At 38.8% G+C, this 20,369-nt stretch overlaps 3 protein-coding genes across 4 annotated transcripts in view; 2 read left to right on the forward strand and 1 right to left on the reverse strand.

Annotated features, from left to right (window-relative positions):
• Positions 1–5,770: 5,770 nt before the first annotated feature.
• On the reverse strand, positions 5,771–7,883 carry LOC120714595 (beta-1,3-galactosyltransferase 9). Its single transcript, XM_040000888.1, has 2 exons — positions 7,311–7,883; positions 5,771–7,209 (listed from the first exon to the last, which is right to left on the reverse strand). Exons 1-2 carry the CDS (start codon positions 7,329–7,331, stop codon positions 6,115–6,117), a joined length of 1,116 nt encoding a protein of 371 aa, XP_039856822.1. The 5' UTR covers positions 7,332–7,883; the 3' UTR covers positions 5,771–6,114.
• Positions 7,884–10,281: 2,398 nt separating this feature from the next.
• Positions 10,282–13,833, forward strand: psmd5 (proteasome 26S subunit, non-ATPase 5). Its single transcript, XM_040000121.1, has 10 exons — positions 10,282–10,511; positions 11,260–11,404; positions 11,496–11,609; positions 11,698–11,826; positions 12,033–12,142; positions 12,237–12,379; positions 12,518–12,709; positions 12,911–13,020; positions 13,114–13,254; positions 13,446–13,833. Exons 1-10 carry the CDS (start codon positions 10,339–10,341, stop codon positions 13,701–13,703), a joined length of 1,515 nt encoding a protein of 504 aa, XP_039856055.1. The 5' UTR covers positions 10,282–10,338; the 3' UTR covers positions 13,704–13,833.
• A 5,606-nt stretch (positions 13,834–19,439) lies between these two features.
• The window catches only part of kcnt1a (potassium sodium-activated channel subfamily T member 1a), a 38,272-nt gene continuing 37,342 nt past the window's right edge, over positions 19,440–20,369 (forward strand). The window contains exons 1-2 of one of the 2 annotated variants that reach the window (XM_040000115.1): positions 19,440–19,546; positions 19,634–19,811. In XM_040000115.1, coding sequence (XP_039856049.1) covers positions 19,645–19,811 — 167 coding nt within the window. In that variant the 5' untranslated portion in view covers positions 19,440–19,546; positions 19,634–19,644. Of the gene's footprint in view, positions 19,547–19,633; positions 19,812–20,369 lie in introns of those variants that run through there. The other variant, XM_040000117.1, reaches the window with a different exon arrangement.

Genomic DNA, 20,369 nt, shown 5'->3' on the forward strand with positions numbered 1-20,369 from the left:
GTATGAATGAAAGAGAGGTAAGTGTTACAGCAACGCTGCAAGGAGTAGAGATAATCCAGGCAGATGAGTTTAAGTACCTGGAGTTAACACCGAAGCACCTGAGAGATAGCAAGAGAGGTGAAGGAGAGAGTGCAGACAGGTGGAGTGGGTGGAGTGAAGTGTCAGGAGTTCTTTGTGACAGAAGGATAGCAGCAAGAATGATCTCCTGTGATGTATGGTATGGCACTGATAAAAAAAAAAAGACAGGAAGGAGAGTTGGAGGTGACAGAGTTGAAGATGTTAAGGTTTTCACTGGGAAGGACAAACATGGACAGGACGGGAAATGAGTACATCAGAAGGACAGCTCAGGTTTGGAGAAAAAGTTATAGAAGCAAGGTTGAAATGGTTTGGATATATACAGAGGAGGGCTAGTGGATATACTGGACAAAGGATTTTAATATGAAGCTGCCAGGAAGGAGGAAAAGGGGAAGACCACAGGGAAGATTCATGGACGTGGTGAAGGAGAACATCCAGAGGAAGAACTGTTGTGGTGACCCCTAAGGGGAGCAGCCAAAAGAAAAAGAAAAGAAAGATCACTCAATATTGAAACAGCTGTATATCAGTAACAGAGCATTCATAAGGAAAATTTATAATGGTTAATGAACATAGTCTTCTACAGATTTCTTATATGTATTTAGAACTGTCTTACAGTGTGTTATATGCCATTAATAAAGTGTTTTATGGTTCTTATTTAAGCTATTATGGAACCCAGGAAGAGTGTCTCCTGCCAAGATAACTAATGACTGGGTTTTAATTAAACTGTAAACTGGAAATGTACTTTTAAAGTGCCTCTAGTTATACAGAGTGTCAATTGATTAAACAATGTATCTTGAATGTAAGTGCCAGAAATAAAAGGCATAAAAATAATAAAAAGTGTTACAATGTTAACAGATGTCTTTATCGTCTGGCAGAGAACGTTTGAAACTAAAGGGAAAATACTGCACTGCCAAGACAGGACTCATAAACAAATACAGTACAAGCCTCTAATAAAGTGATGCTTTATTGCAGACTGAGTCTCCACCCAGCACTGATCGTGACAGCAGTGACTGAGGATCCTTTGATAAATCAGTCAGTGCCTCGGGACACTGACAGGGCTGACGGGCCCAACCCATTGGAGCTCACACCAGTACCAGTAGCAATTACCCAAAGATTTATTTTTGCATTGACAGCCTAAAAATGTTCAAACCTTGGCATGTCTGTGGGAAAAGAAGCCAGCTCACTCTAATTTCCCACAAGTTTAAGAGAAAATGAAGGACTGCAAGGAACAGTAAAAGAAAACTTTAAATATTGGAAATGAGAAGTTGCATTATTCTTGTTTTTAAATATTGGCTTATTTTGGATTTGGGTTTTAAACTGCCTGAATGTACTGAATTGCTGCCATGTGTTTGAATGATGATTAGAACGGCTGAGGCAGAGCTGAGCTGAATGTTCAGACTTGCAAGAATAAAATGTATCTAGACTATTTTATGATATTTATGTAATGTTAGAGACACGTGGGCGGTGTACAATACATAAGCACATGCAAGCGTCAGTCAAAAAAAGACCTCACCGGACTGAACAGAGCTGCACTCACTTTGAGCTTATCTTAACACATCTCACATCATTTAAATCACCGTCTCACAAAAGTTATAAACAAAAGTTTTTATTTAACTTGATCTACACTGACTGATTTAATGATAAGAAGCAGATGGTAAAGAGACACTAGCTACCACATGACTTTAAACTTTTGTCTATTGCTGTCATTAGGCTGAAGATTATATCAGACCTAGACTTTTTGTTGTCAAATACCTTCAAAATTGAAGCCATTCTCTATCAAGCTGTGTTTATTACTAAGTCATTTTATTTGTTCTTTTATCCTAAAGGTTGTGATTTAAAGAATGCTCCTTTTTCACACTGAGATCGAGAGTTGGCTCAATAGTAAGCTGTTAACACTCAACTAAATTTTCAGTCATCACCATAAGTCATGTATACATCTATAATGGTGCGCATCCAATGATCATACCCGCTTGTATGCCTCAGCTGTCAGTTATTATGAATTAATAGCCATAAAAGTGCAGACATTCAGCTTAATGAGTAATACGTCATATTTCATTAATATTTCATTAATATTTTGAGTTTTCACTTCACTATTTGAAAAAAGATGTTAACACTATGATACTTTTCATCTGTGTCCTCCTTCCCTCCCAGAACCTTCGGGCAGAGAAGTGGAGTCAATCCTTCATGTTTAATGCACCTAATTTCAACCAGATGGAGCAGTTTGGAGAAAAAAATAGTCAGGCGAAAGCTATAGAATGCATAATTAAAACACAAAAAGTCAAAAGCAGCTCCACAGAGAGGCACATACTCCTGGCTTGGCAAAGTGACCGAAACCTCAAAGGAAAGATTATGGAGTTTACAAAAAGGGAAAGCAACAGAAACCACAGATGTCGTCAAAAAAGGGTTTATCCTTGAGGTTACTGCTTCTACGTAAATGAACGTGGGCGGGAGGGCCACATGAATACCGGGCTTCAGCGCTAAACATAAAACTTACAGCAGCCTATGGGGATTCTACACTTATGTACTAAAACGCACGCTACATGTCCTCTTGAAGGAGTTATATGCACATGAAAAATTGACAATTATTTCTTTCATCAGCTGTGACATTAACGCCCTTTAAAATTAGTGGCCGTGGCTTAAAAACCCAGCGACGGTGTAAACACTCCAAATAAAACAGTCTTCTCTGGTTTGATGAGTCCGTCCCTGCAGAGATGCGCCTCTCTGAGAAGCATTCATTAGAGCACACCACCCACATGCAGTTTACCGAGCCCTTAACCTCACATTACCAATCTCTGCAGGCTGTGTAATCAGTGTGCATCTACATATGTGTGTCCTTGCATGCGTTCAAGTCTACGTGTGGTTTTGGGGGGTCTGTTGGCTTTCCCACTCTGCTGACCATGGTTCCACTTTCCCTTGGAAAATCCTACCAGACCTCAACAGAATTTTTTGAACCAGCAGTTTGTGTTGAGGACTTTGTGTAGAATAACTGTACTGACAAGTGCTTTTGGCAACTATTTTTTAAGTTCTACAGTAGCAAGGAAACACACACATCTGAGCTTATGGTCTTTATTTATTTATTTCTTAAGTGTGGCTATAGGGATAGTTTTGAAAGAAGAAAACTAATTTACTACTAAACCTTCAATGAAGGTTTCAGTGGAAAAGTCAATGAAAACTGCAGGATTATAGTTTTTAAGTAGAAAGGAAATGCAGTTGTGTAGTCCTGGAAAGTCAATAGGCCACAAATAAAGTGTGAGGTGTGGAGCAAATGAGGAACAAGTCTTGGTGAAGCAAAGGAACATCTGGGTTTTTGCATGGAGTTCAGGGATGTGTTTTACACAATTTCTGATGGGGTTTATAGGACAGATTTCCTACTGTTCGCTGGCTACTGTGGTAAAGCGGCAACTTAAATTCAATTTTCCCTGTCATAGCAGTTCAACTAAAATTGAAAAAAGTGATTTTTATGGGGGATCACGTGGATTATTCCATGAGTGGTCTCAGTGGTATAAATCTTACTAAGAACAAAGAAATCGATGAACTCAAAAATACAGAGCAAGGGTGGGGAGATAAATGCAAAGCCTGAGGTGGCAAGAGGGGAGGTCCGCAAGCCAAACTGGCAGGAACTTTGAGACGGGAATCACGAATAAGCACAAGGAACCAAATGCTGAGCAAGAAAATTGAGGGAGCCTGGCGTGGTGCTGCTTAGCGTGTTGTACTGCTGCAACAGCAAGTGGGTGGAGCCTGTCTTAAATACAGCAGGTGAGTGAATAGTTGATTGAGTACAAGTGTTCAACTGTATAACCAGCTCTAGCCACAGACCTGAGAGAGCCTTGAAACAGCATGGAAAGCGATTAACTCCACACAGAGACACAGTGAGGAGAGAGGGAGAGAGAAAAGAAAGGAAAAGAAGCACAAGAGAAAAAGAGAGAAAGCGTCAGCCTGCACTGAAAGCAAGCAGGTTTGCTACAAAAGAATGAATTACTGTGAAGGTTTTCATGATTTTATATCATACATTCAGTGTTACACTGTCAGAAGCTCGCATTAAAATTAAAATGGACCATTTAATGAATTTAGTGGGCTTCACTGAGGCGCAGTATAAGATAAAAGGGGATTTTTGAACTGTAAATTATGTAAAGCAGCTCTGTTATAGTGCAAGAGTAAAAATTTTACTGGAGCTGAGCACATTTTCTCCATTTTTTTCTATTAATACCAATCCAATACTAAAAGAAAAGCCTGATTAATATAGGAATATAAAAACCTTATTCTCCCTAACAGAGAATATCCTTGATACTTTTGTGACCTTCCGTTATACTTCAGAGAAAGCCATGACATAACTGGAATGGTAGCGACCATAACATGACATCAGATCTAAAACTAAAGCATCATGGGGTCAGTTGTTAGGGAACAGACTGACAGAGAAGCCAGAAATCATGTGGTGTTCAGGCCGTGGATTGAATGTGTTGACGCTAATTCATCCTGATTAATCCCGGAGAGCGATCTGGGTTCAAGATGATGGTACGCCAATCAAACTGTTGCTATAGCTGGTCAGCAGCCAGAATTATCGTAGACATGCTGAGATGTTATTCTTTGAATACTTTGGCTTGATGCACGGAGACAGACAGCCAAGGTGAACTTTGCAGACACAATGGAACCTGGCCAAGGCAGATTTAAGAATTGCAGCGCGAGCCACTGAAGAGGAGAAGGTTGTAGAACACCCAAACATTTAGTTTGGTCAGCCTGTGGCCTGGGACAGAGGCCAAACCTTCCTTTTGTGGAATTTAGAGAGAGAAGCAGCAGCGTAAGCAACATTTGAAGGACATAAAATTGCAGGGAAATCTAAAATAGAGCTGGAACTGATTAATTTCCTGTAATACTAATTGCTGTGTGTTCACGCTAAACTAGCTCATAATGCCAAAAACAATATAGAAAGCTCTAGAAAGGAAGTGCAGCAGAAACTAAATAAATAAATGAGTAAACTGGATTTTTGTTTACCCTGATTGTATTTTAAATGCTGATTCTGTTCATTTTGCTCTATAAATAGTGAGTTAAAACCAGTAATAATGAGGAGAGATTCACAGATTTTATTTTATTTTTTTAAATAACAAATGAAGAGCTAATAACACATACTAAGACCAAGAAAAGCATTTCTTTGACTTTTCCTTAAAAGATAGTCAAAACCTGAATGTCACCTTATTCTGTTATGCATTATGCGGGACACTTACTATCCTCCTTGGTGTTTTCAGTGAACTGCAGGCAACTAGTTCCCTAAAGTTGGGAAACCCGCCTTATGTCAACTACATACACTTGTTAGATTTTATTGGCTCAGATCAGTTATCAGTTATTTGTGTTACCACTTGTTATTATTCATACGTTGCGAGTGGATTTTAACTAAAAAAAGGACCACTTTTGTCATATTGTACGAGAGGGGTTTTTTTTGGTCCCTCTTTTGCCATGCCACATGTCCACCCACACAGGGGTTCTCAATTATTTTTGCCTGATTAAACCTCTTCTTAGGACTGTGTGGGCATATACGGTTTGTTCTTCACTAACAGCCCCCTAACTCGCCTGCTTTTCTTATGTGTACCAAAGGAAAGACACCTTGGGGGCCTATTTTACATTTCATTCAAAGCACAAACACACAAATGCTGCTAATAACAAGACTTCATTATATACAAATGTTCCAGTGACTCGTGACAGACTGAGTCAGCCAGCAGGCACCAGCATGTCGAGTCCCAGGAAATGAACCAAAGCCACTTAAGGAATCGTATGTATGTCTTTTATTATTTACAACCATGCTTTTATAATGACCAGATACACATCTAAACAGGCACAATAACTTTAAAAGGTCAGGGATAACAAAACTCATTATAGTTTAAACCGCCTGTCACCGTTACCTATCATCCAGCCTTTAAGAAAAAAGCCCCAACAATTATGTGCACAATTCTAATGGTGAATAGAAAAAAAAGTCATGCACTTTCCTATTAGATTTACCCTGTGTTTATCTTTACATGCATTCTACACGTTGTCTGTACCATATATAAATTAATTGCCTTCCTGTGAGTTGAAGAAGGACAGTTTATCCAGATAGGTGAGGGTTTTGCAGGCCACCAGTCCGTAATAGGTCTGCAACAGCGAACATTTTCTATCCCTCTGTCTCAGGTCAGTCCACACTCTGTCTAGTTCATGGCTCCCCATTCCTGCTGAGCTGAACATATAGTGGTAACAGCAGGCATTGTAGCGGATGTGTTTTCCTCCTGAGAACCTGGCACTGTGTGTTGGTGCAACACCGGCCTTCTTAGCACAAAGTCCCACAAAAACATCAGCTGGCACAGGTGCGCGGACCTCTGCGGATGCTACGTACACTTTTCGGACCACGTCCTGGGACAGAATGTAAGCTGCCCCTTCACAGTATTCAGGAAGGTATTTGCTTGGGTAGAGAGATGGGGGCAGGTAGCCAGGACTATTGGGATCCCTGTCAGGAGAGTCTCTCTGGATCACTCTGCCCAGATAGAAGTCCTCAGGGTGCCTGTGTAAGCCAAGCAGATAGCCTACAATGGCAGGAAGGTTGACAAACACAGACTCTTGGGTCAGCAGGACAAAGCGTGCCAGAGGGCAGAAGGTGATCACCCAGCGGATAGCCAGCACTGTCTTCTCTGTTGGGCCATGGAGGGATGAGTCAGCTGTAGCATGACCTTGGACCACATCTCCATAACGTTCAGACTCGCTCACGAGGGCTTCCTGTGCAGCAGAAGTCTGAGTTGATCCGATGATAAACAGTATCTGCACTGGAAAGCCTTGGATGAGTGTTTGATTGGCCCATGTCCTCCTAACTGCATCTCTTTGGGTGATATTATCTGGAGAGCTGAAGACAAGAGTGAGGAGGAAAAGGTCAGAGGTTTTGCAGACATCAGGGTTAGCGATAGGATAAGCCTGTGACACATTTTCCTTGGCATTGCTCAGGTCCAGTTTCCTTGCTTTCTCTCTCACGCCTACAACCGTGCCATCAGCATAAACCCCAGGCGTGGGCTGCAGCAGGTACTCCTCAATGAAATCGGCCCCAAATAACAAGCAGTGGAAGAGCAGCACATTGAAGAAGAGGAAGCACCACTGGTGGGTACGTAGCTTGCACAGACAGAACTGGATCAGCAGATAAAAAGATGAAGCATAGTCAATTAGAACAAAAATGAGTTAATAGAACTTAGATTAAATTGAAAAGCTGCAAAGAGTTCACTCTGTACCTGCATGACACCCTCTTCCATCAACTTGTTATTGTTCTTTTTGTTAGTGACAAATGACCAGAGGACCTCCTGCACTGGTCGGCTTTAGGACAATACTAGCTGACAGACAGTGTTTTCATTTTCATGAAACTCTAGCAGCATGTAACCTTGCACCGAAGCCCAGAGTCAATACCTCATTAAGAGGAGTGTACCTTGCGTCCTCCATACAACATTAATGACACCTAGAAGGAACAGAACAGTTATTCTGCATGTTATAAATGTTTATAAAAAAAGTACCAAAACACTAAAACTCCTCCTCCTTCTAGAAGCATACAGAACTTATTAAAATGGTGATATGTTGTATATTGTTTGGCAAGATCAACAACTAGATGCTGTCTTATCAGGCCTCAGGCACATTTAAATTTAAGGTCTGATTAAAAACAAAAAACTAAGAGCGAGAGCTGACCTCAAGTTTTCTGGGAGCTTGCTCAAGTTATGCGGGTCATAAAATCTAAATGCTGCTTCCCCAATGTTTAGTTTTGACTTTGGGAATAGAAAGAAAACCAGATGTCTCAGATAATCTTAGACTTTAGACATCAGTGGATCACAAATGTGTTTTTGGTCTCTAACCATTTAGTGCTTTGTATACCAATAGTAGTATTTTAACATCAATGCTTCGCCACACAGGAAGCCAGTGTAAATATCTGGGATATCTTCAACTGCTACTTTTTAAAGAATCTAACTAAAGAAATAATTACAGTGCACAACCCTACTGAACACAAATCCTTGCAAAGGTTTATCCAAAATCATGCCAAGACACAAGCTTTCCAGTTCTTTATAATCAATTAATTTTGTAAATGCCAAATGTAGCTGCTGAAATTTTGCTTTAGGTCCAAAAATACACCAACATGCCAAGATGTCAGCATCTGATGCACTAAGCAATAACTTTAATCTTTGTGTTTAAAACATTACTCTGCATTTTGTTTTCATTTAATTTAAAAGAATTATTATACATCTTAATTATGTATGATGTATTAATCTGGGTTACACAAGAAAAAGCAGATGTTTGACAAAAGTGGCCCCAGAATGGATCCTTGAAGAACTCCTCATCATATATTCTTGTACAATGTCTAACTGTGCACTATACAAGTCACACAAAGTAGTCCCCGTCCTTTAATCAGTTAGCGCTTGCCCACACACTTTTACCGGTATGGTCTTTGAGCCGTTTGGTACCGGGCTGCGAGAGTTGAGCCTCAGGTGTGAAATTTATGGTTTTCAGGTTTTTTATCAGTTTTTAATGTTATTTTTTTGTGTGTTTTTATTGTTAACTCGGTTTCTCTGGGTATTTTCCCATGTGTTATGAATAAATCTTCTTTTTTTGGTGCCGGTACTGGTTTTATTTCGTTGTATTTATCCGCAACACCTTAAAGGTCAGTCCGTGAAAATATTGTTAGATATAAACCGGTCCGTGGTGCAAAAAAGGTTGGGGACTGCTGGTATACATGATATATATAGTGCCTAACTCTATATCTAGCATCAAATGTAGCAGTCAAATGTAGCATTAATGTCAAATAAGTCCAACATTGTAAAATTTCTGCTGTAATCTGTAATTACTTGTATTTAGAATGGCTATATTGTTCTTATTTTAAAAGAGATGCAATTTTATGGTTTATGTGGCCTTTAAGGGAAAATTTAAGTGAAGTAACCAGAGTAAGAGTAACCAGAGTGCTGCCCTCTCACACATGCTTTACACTAGGCAACCTCACTCTTTAACTTTACATCTGCCATTTCTAGCCCCTTTTCACTAGTACATACTCAGCACTAGTTGCGGATCCTAAATGCTCATATTGTGCCATGATTACAATTACAGACTCACATTACAGACTCTGAATCTGATATGGAGACACTGGCTGCTCCTCTAATTGTTTGCTTTTGTCAGTGTAGAAGAAGAAATATTCTTTGCATACTTTACTAGTTAGGAGTTTAGGGTCTACAGGCATATGAGGTTTTAGCAACAAATTAACCATAACAAATAAATGTATATTGTCATAAACTTAAGTATTGTCTTAAATTCGGAAGGTTCTATAGATGACTATGGAAAACGGAATAGTACTAAAAATATTTTAAAAATAAATAAATAAAATGCGTTAGAAAAACAACAATAAAAACAAAAAGAAATGCACCCCCCCCCCCCCCAAAAAAAAAGAAAGAAAAAGAAAACCCAACACTATTAGATGCATGATCTTTCCATTACCAGTAATAATGTCAGTTGTTGGTGTCAACCTGAAAGTTATAATACAGCGTAATTTTATTATTGAAGTTACACTTTGCAAGTTGTTTAAATTAAGGGGGACACACGGAGAGGGAGGAGGTGATAGGGCAGGGATCATGTAGAGCAGAAATGAAGGCTGTTGAGCCAGATTAAACCTGAGGACCGACCAACATGTATGCCACTGCTGTGTCCCTATGATCGGTCAAATATAAAGTCTTTATTGTCAGAGTTTGTACCTGATGTGGAAAGACAGTCAAACACAGTGGAACTTGGCCAAGGTGCAGGGAGCACATTTAAGTCTTTGAACTGCTATGAACTGTGTGTCAGCAGAGCAGTTTTCGACAGACTGGGAAAGTGACTTCTCATTCTTTGAACTAGTAGGATGTTTATGGCTTAATGAATGACGGGGGGAAATTTTTGATTAAAAAAATTATATAACATTGGTCAGAAATGTTGAAATTACCCTTGAATAGTGTAAAAGTACCAAACCATACTGACGTACAACAAGTAAAAATATATAACTATTAGATCATTTGGTTATTGGCAAGAATTTGGCAAGAAATAAAAATAATTTTTAAAAAAGAAAAAGAAAAAGAAAAGAAAAAAAAAAAAAAAACAAGGACTCTGGGGATCTGAAATAAGTGGAGCATCCTTCTCAGTCCAGCAGGTGGCGGTAATGTGCCATAATGTTAGATAGCCACCGTATCCGGAACCGGATGAAGAAGAAATCATTTTGGCGGATACGTTTGGCTGAAGTCTCCCCAAACACTGGAAGATATGGCTGCTTCCATTGACAGCTTACTGGAGGAAATCGCTGGAGTTGAAGACCCAGTTGAAGAACTTCAGAGTTTAAAAACTGCTCTGTTAGCGATTCCTGTCAGTGCCTTGAAGGACTCAGTTAGAGGACAGCGTTTAGATGTCATTTTCTCTCTGCTCAACTCCAGTGACAGGTGCGTTTGGCTCTGTGCATCAGCTAAACGTTGGCGAATAACTGCTGAGTCAGTCAGTGGGTATAATATATGTATTGCTAACAGTTAGCTATATTGACACTATGTTAACGTACGAGAAGGGTTTATTAGTTAGCCTAAAAGAGCTGCTTGAAACTGAGCTAATTGTTAGCAAGCTAACTGGTTACAGTGTTACTAATAACACAGCCCCAGCAGGACACTGTTTGGCATTTAAAACACCAACCTTCATGTTTAGACTATGTTTTTAACCACTGTGCCCTTTTTGGACAATGAAATTGCTATGGTTTTTGGTGAACTATGATTACAAACATGCTCAAAGTTAGCATTTAAACTACATGTGTTGTTTAAGGTTTTTTTGAGTTGTAAACATGCTGCTGAACGAGTTCATCCAAGCACTGTTTTTAGATTGATTTGATTACTGTTATGTATAACCGCCATTCCCGGTCCCATCTAGTTTTTAGAAGACATTTTTAGTGTTGTAATTTTTAACCTGTAATAGCAAGACCTATTCTACGCTATACAAGGGTTTATGCTTTCCTTTAAATGACTTGTTACTGGTTTCCTTAGCTTCAAGGTTAACTGAATTTGGCCTTAAAGGTGCTTTGATACATCAAATATTTCCACACTGACAGCTGTGAATGGTATTTTCTAACACTGTACAGAATAACCGTAGTTAAAATAAAAAATAAGAAGGAGCTATATTGATTGTTAAATAAATAAATACTCACAGGACGCAGGTGGAGCTATGCGTAGACATCCTTGAACGCATCTTAATGGCCATGAGCCCTGTGCATGTGGTCCAGAACTACAGAGCTGAGCTGCAGGGGGGGTTGACTCATCCAAATGACACTGTTAAGATACTGGCCTTGGCACAGGTAGGCTGCTCGCACACATGCACACATACACGCACAGAAAGTATCTTGTAAAACACTGAAAACATTAGTTAATCCCACCTTCTTGTGTCAGATTGGGAGAGTGGTGGAGGACCCTGATGCTGTTACTGAAATCCTCAACAACCACGACGTCCTCCGAGCAGCAATCCGCTGCATCGGAGAGGAGAAGATGGCTGTGGCAAAGCAGGTGATGAATAAAGCATTATAATTACACTCCTCACGTTTTATAAAGTGTCAGTGCCTGGAGTATCTGTTTTTCTTTTGTTTTATCTCAGGCGATTCAGTCCTTGTCTAAGATCAGTCATTCCAAGCCTGGATTAGACAAATTATTCCAGACTGACCTGCTGCAAGTCATGAAGGATGTGATGGCCACAAGTGACATTATTAGATACAGAATATATGAGGTATGTTCAAACTGGGTTATAACATAGGATCAGCAACCCTTGTAATGATTTTAAATTCGATTTACTTAGTTGGAATCAGTCGACAGTATGACATTACTTACACATACTGACTTAGGTCATTTTATGTATTGTATACATGTCATGTACAGAGTTCGACACTTTCATATAAATGATCTTATAAAGTTTTTTGTCCTTTCTGCTTGCAGCTGGTGGTGGAGATCTCATCTGTATCTCCCATTTCTCTCGGTTACTGTGCCAACAGCAGCCTCATTTCTCAGCTGCTCAGCGAATTAACAGGAGACGACGTATTGGTCAGGTAGTACAAACTAAGTTTGACTGCTTTTCTCCTTCTTTCATATGCATTTCGTCTTCGTTTATGCTGTTAATTTGTTTTTTTACTTTTTTACCAGGGTCACAGCTGTAGAGATGGTTACAACTCTTGCACACAGTCAGCATGGTCGGCAGTATTTGGCCCAGCAAGGTATCATGGATAAGATCTCAAACATGATCAGAGGAGCCGAGACTGACCCCTTCTCTTCCCTCTACCTTCCAGGTGAGTGTCTGTATCATCCCCACCCAAATATATATTTTTCTGTCTAATACACAACAATATAATGTAATGCCTTTTACAGTCTTATCCATACAGTTCAGCATTATTCTGCACTTTATGATGTGAGTATTACTGCTGCAGGTTTGGTGAAGTTCTTTGGGAACTTGGCCATCATGGACAGTCCACAGCAGGTTTGTGAAACCTATCCAGCTTTTCAGAACAAAGTGTTTGAGATGGCGCTTGATCCGGACCCTGTGATGATCGGCGTGGCTCTGGACACTTTGGGATTACTGGGATCTAATGTGGAGGGGAAGCAGGTCCTGCAGAAAACAGGTTAGCTCGGTATCCTTGGCTTTATGAAAGAAATTTTCTACATAACATTTTCTTATAAAAGAAAAAAAATTGAATCTGAGTGAATTTTAGTTTAAAAGTTATTCTCTTTTTTCTGACATGACTTTGAAAGGTCTTGGTCTAACAAGACTGTCTTGTATTTTTTGACCGTTCTTATGGTTTGACTGTTTTCTTTTTGTTCAGGAGAAAAGTTCAAGGCTGTGTTGTCAAAAATGAGCCAGCTTGCCAGTTCTGGACCTACAGAGCTCAGAGTTCGAAGCTTGGACGCGATATCACAACTTCTCTTCCTACAGGTATTTTTCTGACATGTAAAGAAAAATCATTTTTAATAAAATATTTCTTAACAACGATACAAAAGTGCAAGTTGGTCAATTTATGCATCGCAGCCAGAGCAGCAGACAGAAGACCTTTTGGCCCTGACAGAGTCATGGTTCCACCTTTTGTCCAGCCAGCCCATGGACATGATTCGCAACATCAGCACTCAGCCCTTTCCAGAGCTGCACTGTGGAGCACTGCGGATATTCACTGTAAGCACTGTTTTTGTTTTTCACCTTCTAATATTTCCTCTTTGTGGCTCTGACCACCTGGTTACCTGTAGAAATAAAGGTCTCTATCTGATAGTGATATTTGGAGGGGGGCACAAGCGTATATTGCTCTAATATATAATATCACTGTCTTATATAATATCACTGGATATCTGTGGATATGTGTCTGGCAGGCCATTGCCACTCAGCCATGGGGCCAGAAGCTGATGATTAACACTCCTGGATTCATGGAGTTCATTTTGGATCGTTCAACGGGCCAGACGAAGGAGGCCAAAGATGCCAAGTTTGAACTGATTGGGGCACTTGCAGGTTCATCAACAGCGGCTGAGATCCTGGGCAGTCAGCACTACATCCGCGTGAAGACTTACCTCAGAGAAGGACCTTACTATGTTTCAGCTGTGGCCGCAGTCAGCACCGAGGGAGCGGACTGAGTCAAATTAACAATAAACCAATTCAAATGCACTCCATGGGCTTCTAGTTGATGCTTAAGTAATGGATAAGTGGCTGAGTGATCTGCCTGTGGATTAATATAACATACTCTGCAAACCCTACAGCATCTGGTTAAAAAATTACCATGTAAAGGATGATTAAAAGTTCTTAGAAACAAATAATTTATCTTCAGTACTTGCACGGCTAGGTTGCAGCTGCACTACATTCAATAATTATCAGGTTTTTTTGGCAGAACACTAAACACCTGATCCTTATCTTCAGTCATATTCTGTTACTGCAGTTTGCAGTACATAGATCATTGTTTATAAAATAACAAAAAGTTTCTCCATGAACCATATCGGTAACCACTAAACAAATAAACGTGTCACTTTGTTGCTATGAAGTTTTTTTTAATTACACTCAGAAAGCTTGCGTTTAAAACCAAAAAAGTTAAGAGGTTTCTAATGAAAGATTCAGCTTTGATTTCCTTTCCTCCTTTGATTGCAATGACATCAGAAAATTCTTGAGTATCTTATCTTATAGCTTGAATTCAGTCTATATTTTTCCCATAAAGCATCTGCGCACAGTAGAGGTCAAACAAGATGAACTTAATGAATGAATGAGTACTATACCAGCATACCCACATCTTATCTATAAAGTCCACATAGCGTGTTAAGTTAAGGTGTTTGGTTTAAGCGTCTTTACCAATACTTAAGTAATAATTAAAAAAAACAAAACATCCACACACTTATACAATTCCACATCAATGTATTTGGATCCAAACAATTTAAAAGGAAAAAAACTCATCTTCATAATTTTTTTCTTTCCATTTTTTAGTTTTTTTGTAATTAAAGAAGTTTCTGTCTCGCAACTTGTGTGTTTCTTTACTTTTCATAAACTTTAATCCCCCTAATGAACATATTTTATTCCATTATTACATACTGTATAGTATTGGGGGATTAGTAATTTTTTAAATACTGTAATTGTTGCCTTAATACCCATGTTATGGTCCTTGATTAACTTTGTTGTTCTGCTGCTCATGTAGCACATAATGGGAACCTAAGTAAAAGCTCTGGAACCAACTATTATAACATGGGTGAGACTGAGGAAAATGGTTTTTGTTTTTTTTCTCTGTCGCATTTCATCTGTGCCTGTCAGTGTAAAAAATAAGTGAATAAAAATTGAGCGAACTTTCATGGGAAATGATTTAATGCCCTGATTTAACCACAATAATAATTAAAAATTGATAATACTTAGTAAGTATTCTAAGTATATATTCAGTGCAAGGACAGAAGCTGGAAACTTTTTAATCATGTCCACCAGAGGGCAGCATTTCAGCTATTTTCATTTTTTGTACCTTTTTCAATCTTTGCTTTTGTTTCTCCGTGAAATTTATAACGTCAGATGGCCGTTTGAATGAAAATTGTGGCAATTTTAGAAGATTACTTTCAGTTCAATCTGGGCTATGCAGTAGCTACAAATATATTTTAATATGAAAACATATTGTGTTTTATAAACCATCACGTTAAATCACAAATAAGCAAATAGGTTTTAAGTACTGCTTTCACTGAATACTGTGTCCACTTACATGTCTAAATCATTAACCTATAAGTATCTTATATTGCTTTTTTCTTTAGACTCTCACTATTTAAATTAAAACAAAAAAGGTCAACTGAAAAGTAACCAGTTAATTAAGGTACAAATAAAGTAGTAAACAAGTCCTGGTTTTATATTGTATGCAGTATCCAAATGACATAGTGCATCTCTCTGCCAATAACCCATTAATTAAAATTTTAAACAAACTAAAAAACCCCAAAATTGGAAAGTACAGGGATTTTAACATAGAAAAATTAAACCCAAATGCAGCAGTCGTGTTACTGTTTTAGGTTTCCTTTAGAATTTGAACTCTGTGAGGTGGAGAGTTCGAGCTCAGGGCAGTACAGTGGCTCCGCACACCAGATGGAGACCGCGATGGCACAGGGGAAAGGTCCAACTTCTCACTGAAGATAGTATCGCACCTTATGTAAGCTTTTAGACACGGAAGATAAAACCAGTGCAGTTTGTACTAATGATAGATGTTACAGACACTGGTCGTTTTCATCCTTATCGGTGTGTCACGTCACTACAACTGTGTAAATGCAGAGCTGGCAGAACGTGAAGTAAGCAGCTCTGTAGCTGTAGCATCTACAGCTGGAACACAGTTATGTGTTCTCGGTGACTGAGGCTGAAGCTTGCTGTGTTTGTGTGTTTGTCCCATTTTCTTAAATGCAGTATATTTGAAATACTTCCAAATTTTTCACACACACACTTAAAGAGGAAAGAACGGATTTGTTTTTTGAAGTCAAAGCTCAACATAGCCGTGGCCTTGCTTCTAGTTGGGAAATTCATTGGGAAACCTGAGAGGGATTATCACTACATCTTGCACAAATTTTCACTCAGGCTGTAGGAAAAAGTAAATTATAATTTAAATATTAGAAGCTGCTGTGATTTTTGTGTTTGTTTGTTTGTTTTAGGGTTTATGGCCATGACTCAAGAGTTAATCTGATTTTACCACATTTAACAAGAACATCTAAAGTGAGGAGATTTTTTTATCCAAATGTGCAAAGGTTAACGTCACTTTAATGACATGATGTTCTACAAAAATCACTTTTCAACTCTATGCTGTGACTCGGGAACAGACGAAGTGCTTCGAAACTGCACCAAGACTGGTTAGCAGAAGAATTTATCAGTTTTCACAAGCCACCAGCAACCACTTAAAGATGTTTTTTTTAAATTTATACTTTACAATATAATATTGTAGTTTAGCAAATTTTTGTCTGGATGGCAGAGCGTCTTTATCTTTCCCACAGTTGGACTGTGAAACTTGTGACATCTATAATCCTGCTAAAAAAAATCACTGTTGTGCTTAAAATTTTCCTCCAACAATACACACAAATTACAGCAAATCAAGATAAGATGTCTGTAGACATTTTTTTTGAAATATTATTGGCTTTTTTTCCCATTCTCACAATCTTATTTTGAACATGTTTGCTTGCTGACATTAGGTCACAGTACAAAAAGTATTAGGAGTTTTTTCAACCTACATAACAAACACTTAACACTTAATTTCACTATACTAAATACATAGCTGCTGGATTCACCTGAGATAATGAAAGAGTGGAATAAGACAATATTGCAATCCAGTAATTATTTGTAGAGATCAGCCCGGCTTTAGCACGATGTTACTGCAGTCATATGCAAAAGGTTTTTGGTTGAAGCACAAATGTTGTGTTTAATGTGCTTTGTGAAGAATGTCCATACACACAGCATACTTTCTTTTCAAGGACTGAACACACTCAAAAGCCCTCGAAGATCTTCAAAGACCATCTTCTTTCATTCTGATCTAGAATCTGTGATCAGTATTTAAAAAACAAGCTGACAAGCAAAAGCCTACAAACATTTTGCTGGACTTTACTGCCTGGCATAAATGTAAAATGAATCCACATCAATTAATCTGACTTCAGTTATATTTATAAAGTGCCAGTTCACAACAACACTTACACCTGGTAATATACGAGAGAGAAACCCAACGATTCCCTGTGAGCAAGCGCTTGGTGGTATTTTCGATATCAAACCTTTACACATCTCTCCCGGTGGAATCCCTTAATCTCACATATGCACTCTTTATCTACAGCATTAGAAATGTTTCCCCGGAGTGAGAACGACTGACTCAATCCCAAACGGCTTCAAACTCTTCAACAACCTCGTGTCACTGCCGTCCCAGTGAATCATATCACCTCACCCACGTCTTGTACATACTTGCTCCAGCTTGCGTCATCAGATAAACAAAGAAATAAATAATAAAAAAAACATCCAGTCAGTCAATCTTTTCTCTGTACATTTGATTTATTTATTTTTATTATTTCTTCTGGCGCTTCTGGATGTGTTGTTGAAATCATTCAGCTATGCTTTTTTTTTCTTTTTTCCCACATATCGTTTAGTGTTCATCATTAGTGACCTTCTCCTGAAGGATAAAATTATAACACAGGGACTGAAAGACATCTCGAAACAGTTTTTGGACTCAGCTAGTCTGAAGATTTCATATTCGGAGTCTTCGTGCATTTTGACCAGACTAATCATGTGTATCAATGATTGCAAAAACATAAAGCTTAAGCATAACGTCTTATCTGAAAAGCTGCACGTTAATACCTGCCAAGCTGCTGGGCTCTCATCTTTCCCCTGCTGTGCGATGGTAAAGATGGCGGGGATTCCTCTGCATGGAGGGTGATTTTCTGCTTCAGCTCATTACACCTGAGAGAAAACTGACAGCAGGCACAAAGGAGAGAGCTCATTTGAGTGGGCATCGTCCAGTCACCATCATTAGTCTATAGATGCATATCATGTAACTGTGTCTGTGTGTGCATTTTTATACTATGACCTGAGGGGTCTTTTCTTGTGGAAGGGGGCAAATAAATGCTCTTAAATATGTCTTTTTCCATTTATGAATTTGTTATTATAATTTGTCATCTCGCTTGGCATTACTTGCTGTGGAATAACAGAGCAGTAAGAGACACAAACCCATCACCAGTGTGTTGCAGGAAAGTTAGAATTATATAGTGGTTTTAGATATAGATAGACACACACAAAACACACACACACACACACACACAATATATATATATATATATATATGTGTGTGTGTTGTGGTATGTATATATATATATATAGATATAATACATAACAACACACACACACACCAATATATAGATATATATATATGGTGTGTGTGTGTGTATGTATATATGATAGATATATTATATACCATATACCTACATAGCGTATATATATAGATATATATATAGTATATAGATATATAATATATATATATATATATATATATATATATATAACAAAGGACCATGTATTACATAGCCATATTTATTTATAGCATCTATGTACATTTTGTAAGGTATAATCAAAGCAGATATAGAAGATGAGCTAAACAGAGGTAGGATATAATACGCATTAGCTTCCTCCTACTCCTTTTAAAAGGGGAAATGGTCAACATTTTTTTTATCCATGAGAATATAATGGCTTTCACTGATTTTGTGTGCATTTGTTTCAATGCGGATTAGATTAGATTGATTGATTGATTAACATATTCATTGTCTCACAACCCTAATAAAATATCTATATATCAAGCACAGCTGGGCTATTTTCCCTGCAGATGTTTACTTGTGATGCTTGAAGGGGATTTTGCTGACACTTTTTCTTCTGCACTCTGAATGCATTTCCCCGTTAAACAGTATTTTGCTTGATTGTACCACAATTGCTTAAGATGGCAAGCATCCAATAAAAACAGCAGTACAGCACAATATAAGCTTTTTAAAATAAATAAATAAATAAATAAATAAAAAGTCCAAGCGTTGTTTAGACTCCGTGGTCATGCTTATGTTGAAGGCTGAAATGCGCTGATCTCTTGTGTCCTTGCCTAAATGTTAATATTCCCGTTTCAACTTGAGCTCTGTTGGAGTCTCTGAGGAGACTCGGAGCCTCCAACAGATGGTGCTAATCTCTCTCGCTCTCTCTCCGTCTCTGTCTCCCTCATCATCAAGAGTTGGGTGATAATTCGACAGTTATGTCATGAGGTGTACCCGCACCTCAATAAGCAGAGCTGTGATGTTCGCTGCTGCTGCAGACCTGTCCTCTCTGCGTCCCACAGTGTTTCCCACTCCACACGCTGACAGCCAAATGATTTCACTCAGCGTGTCCGTTTGAAGAGTTCATCGGGCGGTTGTCACATCGCTGGCAGCCTCTGTCTGTGCGTAGGCTGACACAAACTCACCTTCGAAATGCACCTGGATAGGTGAGAGGGGCGCGCGCGCGCGCACGGTCAAAATCACTTTTAAAGGAGCGCGTGTTTTATCTCCAGGAGTACACTCCTTTTTGGCAGATCACCCTCCGATGCAATTAATCCAGGAAGACGACTTCGCCAAGGGAGACTCAACGCCGACCACCGCAGCACTCCAGTCCGACGGCAGCGCCGGATCTCCGGCCAAAATGTGCAGTGAATGTTACGTGAATCAGTCATTTGTGAACGATGACGGGAGCGTGAACGACCACAAGCCACGGTAAGACAAGCAACAGCTCAGAGACTCCAACAAGTAGCCTCAACCGGCGAACTTCATCCATTATGTGATTGACGAGGATGAAGTTAGATCCTGTATTCATATATATATATATATATATATATATATATATATATATATATATATATATATATATATATATATATATATATAATTTTTTTTAAAGTATATTCACTTGCGGGTTAGTTTGGGATTTGATTCTAAAAAAAAATATCAGGAAATTTGCCTGTTGAATAATGTGACTGATGTGACGTAAACGTGTTGCATTGTTTTTCTCATCCATACACAATCTGCTCATCCGTCATCACCTGTTTTGTGTCCAGCTGTTCACCGGTGTGCTGTCTCAGCTTTCAGTGTTGGCCTATAGATAACAGATTATCTGCAGCTCATATGAATCCATTACCAGGGCTGGTGATGCCTGGTTTGACCCGTGCACGCACATGCTTTCTTAAGAACATTTGGGATGATTTTTGGCCAAAACAAAAACCATCTTCTCTTAAAAAATGGATACTGAAGCCATACAAATATATCTCACGCATC

The sequence above is a fragment of the Simochromis diagramma genome, unplaced genomic scaffold (genome assembly GCF_900408965.1).
Source record: "Simochromis diagramma unplaced genomic scaffold, fSimDia1.1 OVJJ01000596.1, whole genome shotgun sequence".
NCBI lineage: Eukaryota > Metazoa > Chordata > Actinopteri > Cichliformes > Cichlidae > Simochromis > Simochromis diagramma.

What these genes read in the sequence shown, in the direction of transcription:
- LOC120714595 (XM_040000888.1), bottom strand. Translation starts at nt 7,331, where the DNA reads ATGGAAGAGGGTGTCATGCAG. An exon ending in TGGAAGAGGGTGTCATGCAG is followed by an intron (nt 7,210 to 7,310) that starts GTACAGAGTGAA and finishes CTGCTGATCCAG; the next exon opens with TTCTGTCTGTGCAAGCTACG.
- psmd5 (XM_040000121.1), top strand. Translation starts at nt 10,339, where the DNA reads ATGGCTGCTTCCATTGACAGCTTACTGGAGGAAATCGCTGGAGTTGAA. An exon ending in AGATGGCTGTGGCAAAGCAG is followed by an intron (nt 11,610 to 11,697) that starts GTGATGAATAAA and finishes GTTTTATCTCAG; the next exon opens with GCGATTCAGTCCTTGTCTAA. An exon ending in GGAGACGACGTATTGGTCAG is followed by an intron (nt 12,143 to 12,236) that starts GTAGTACAAACT and finishes CTTTTTTACCAG; the next exon opens with GGTCACAGCTGTAGAGATGG.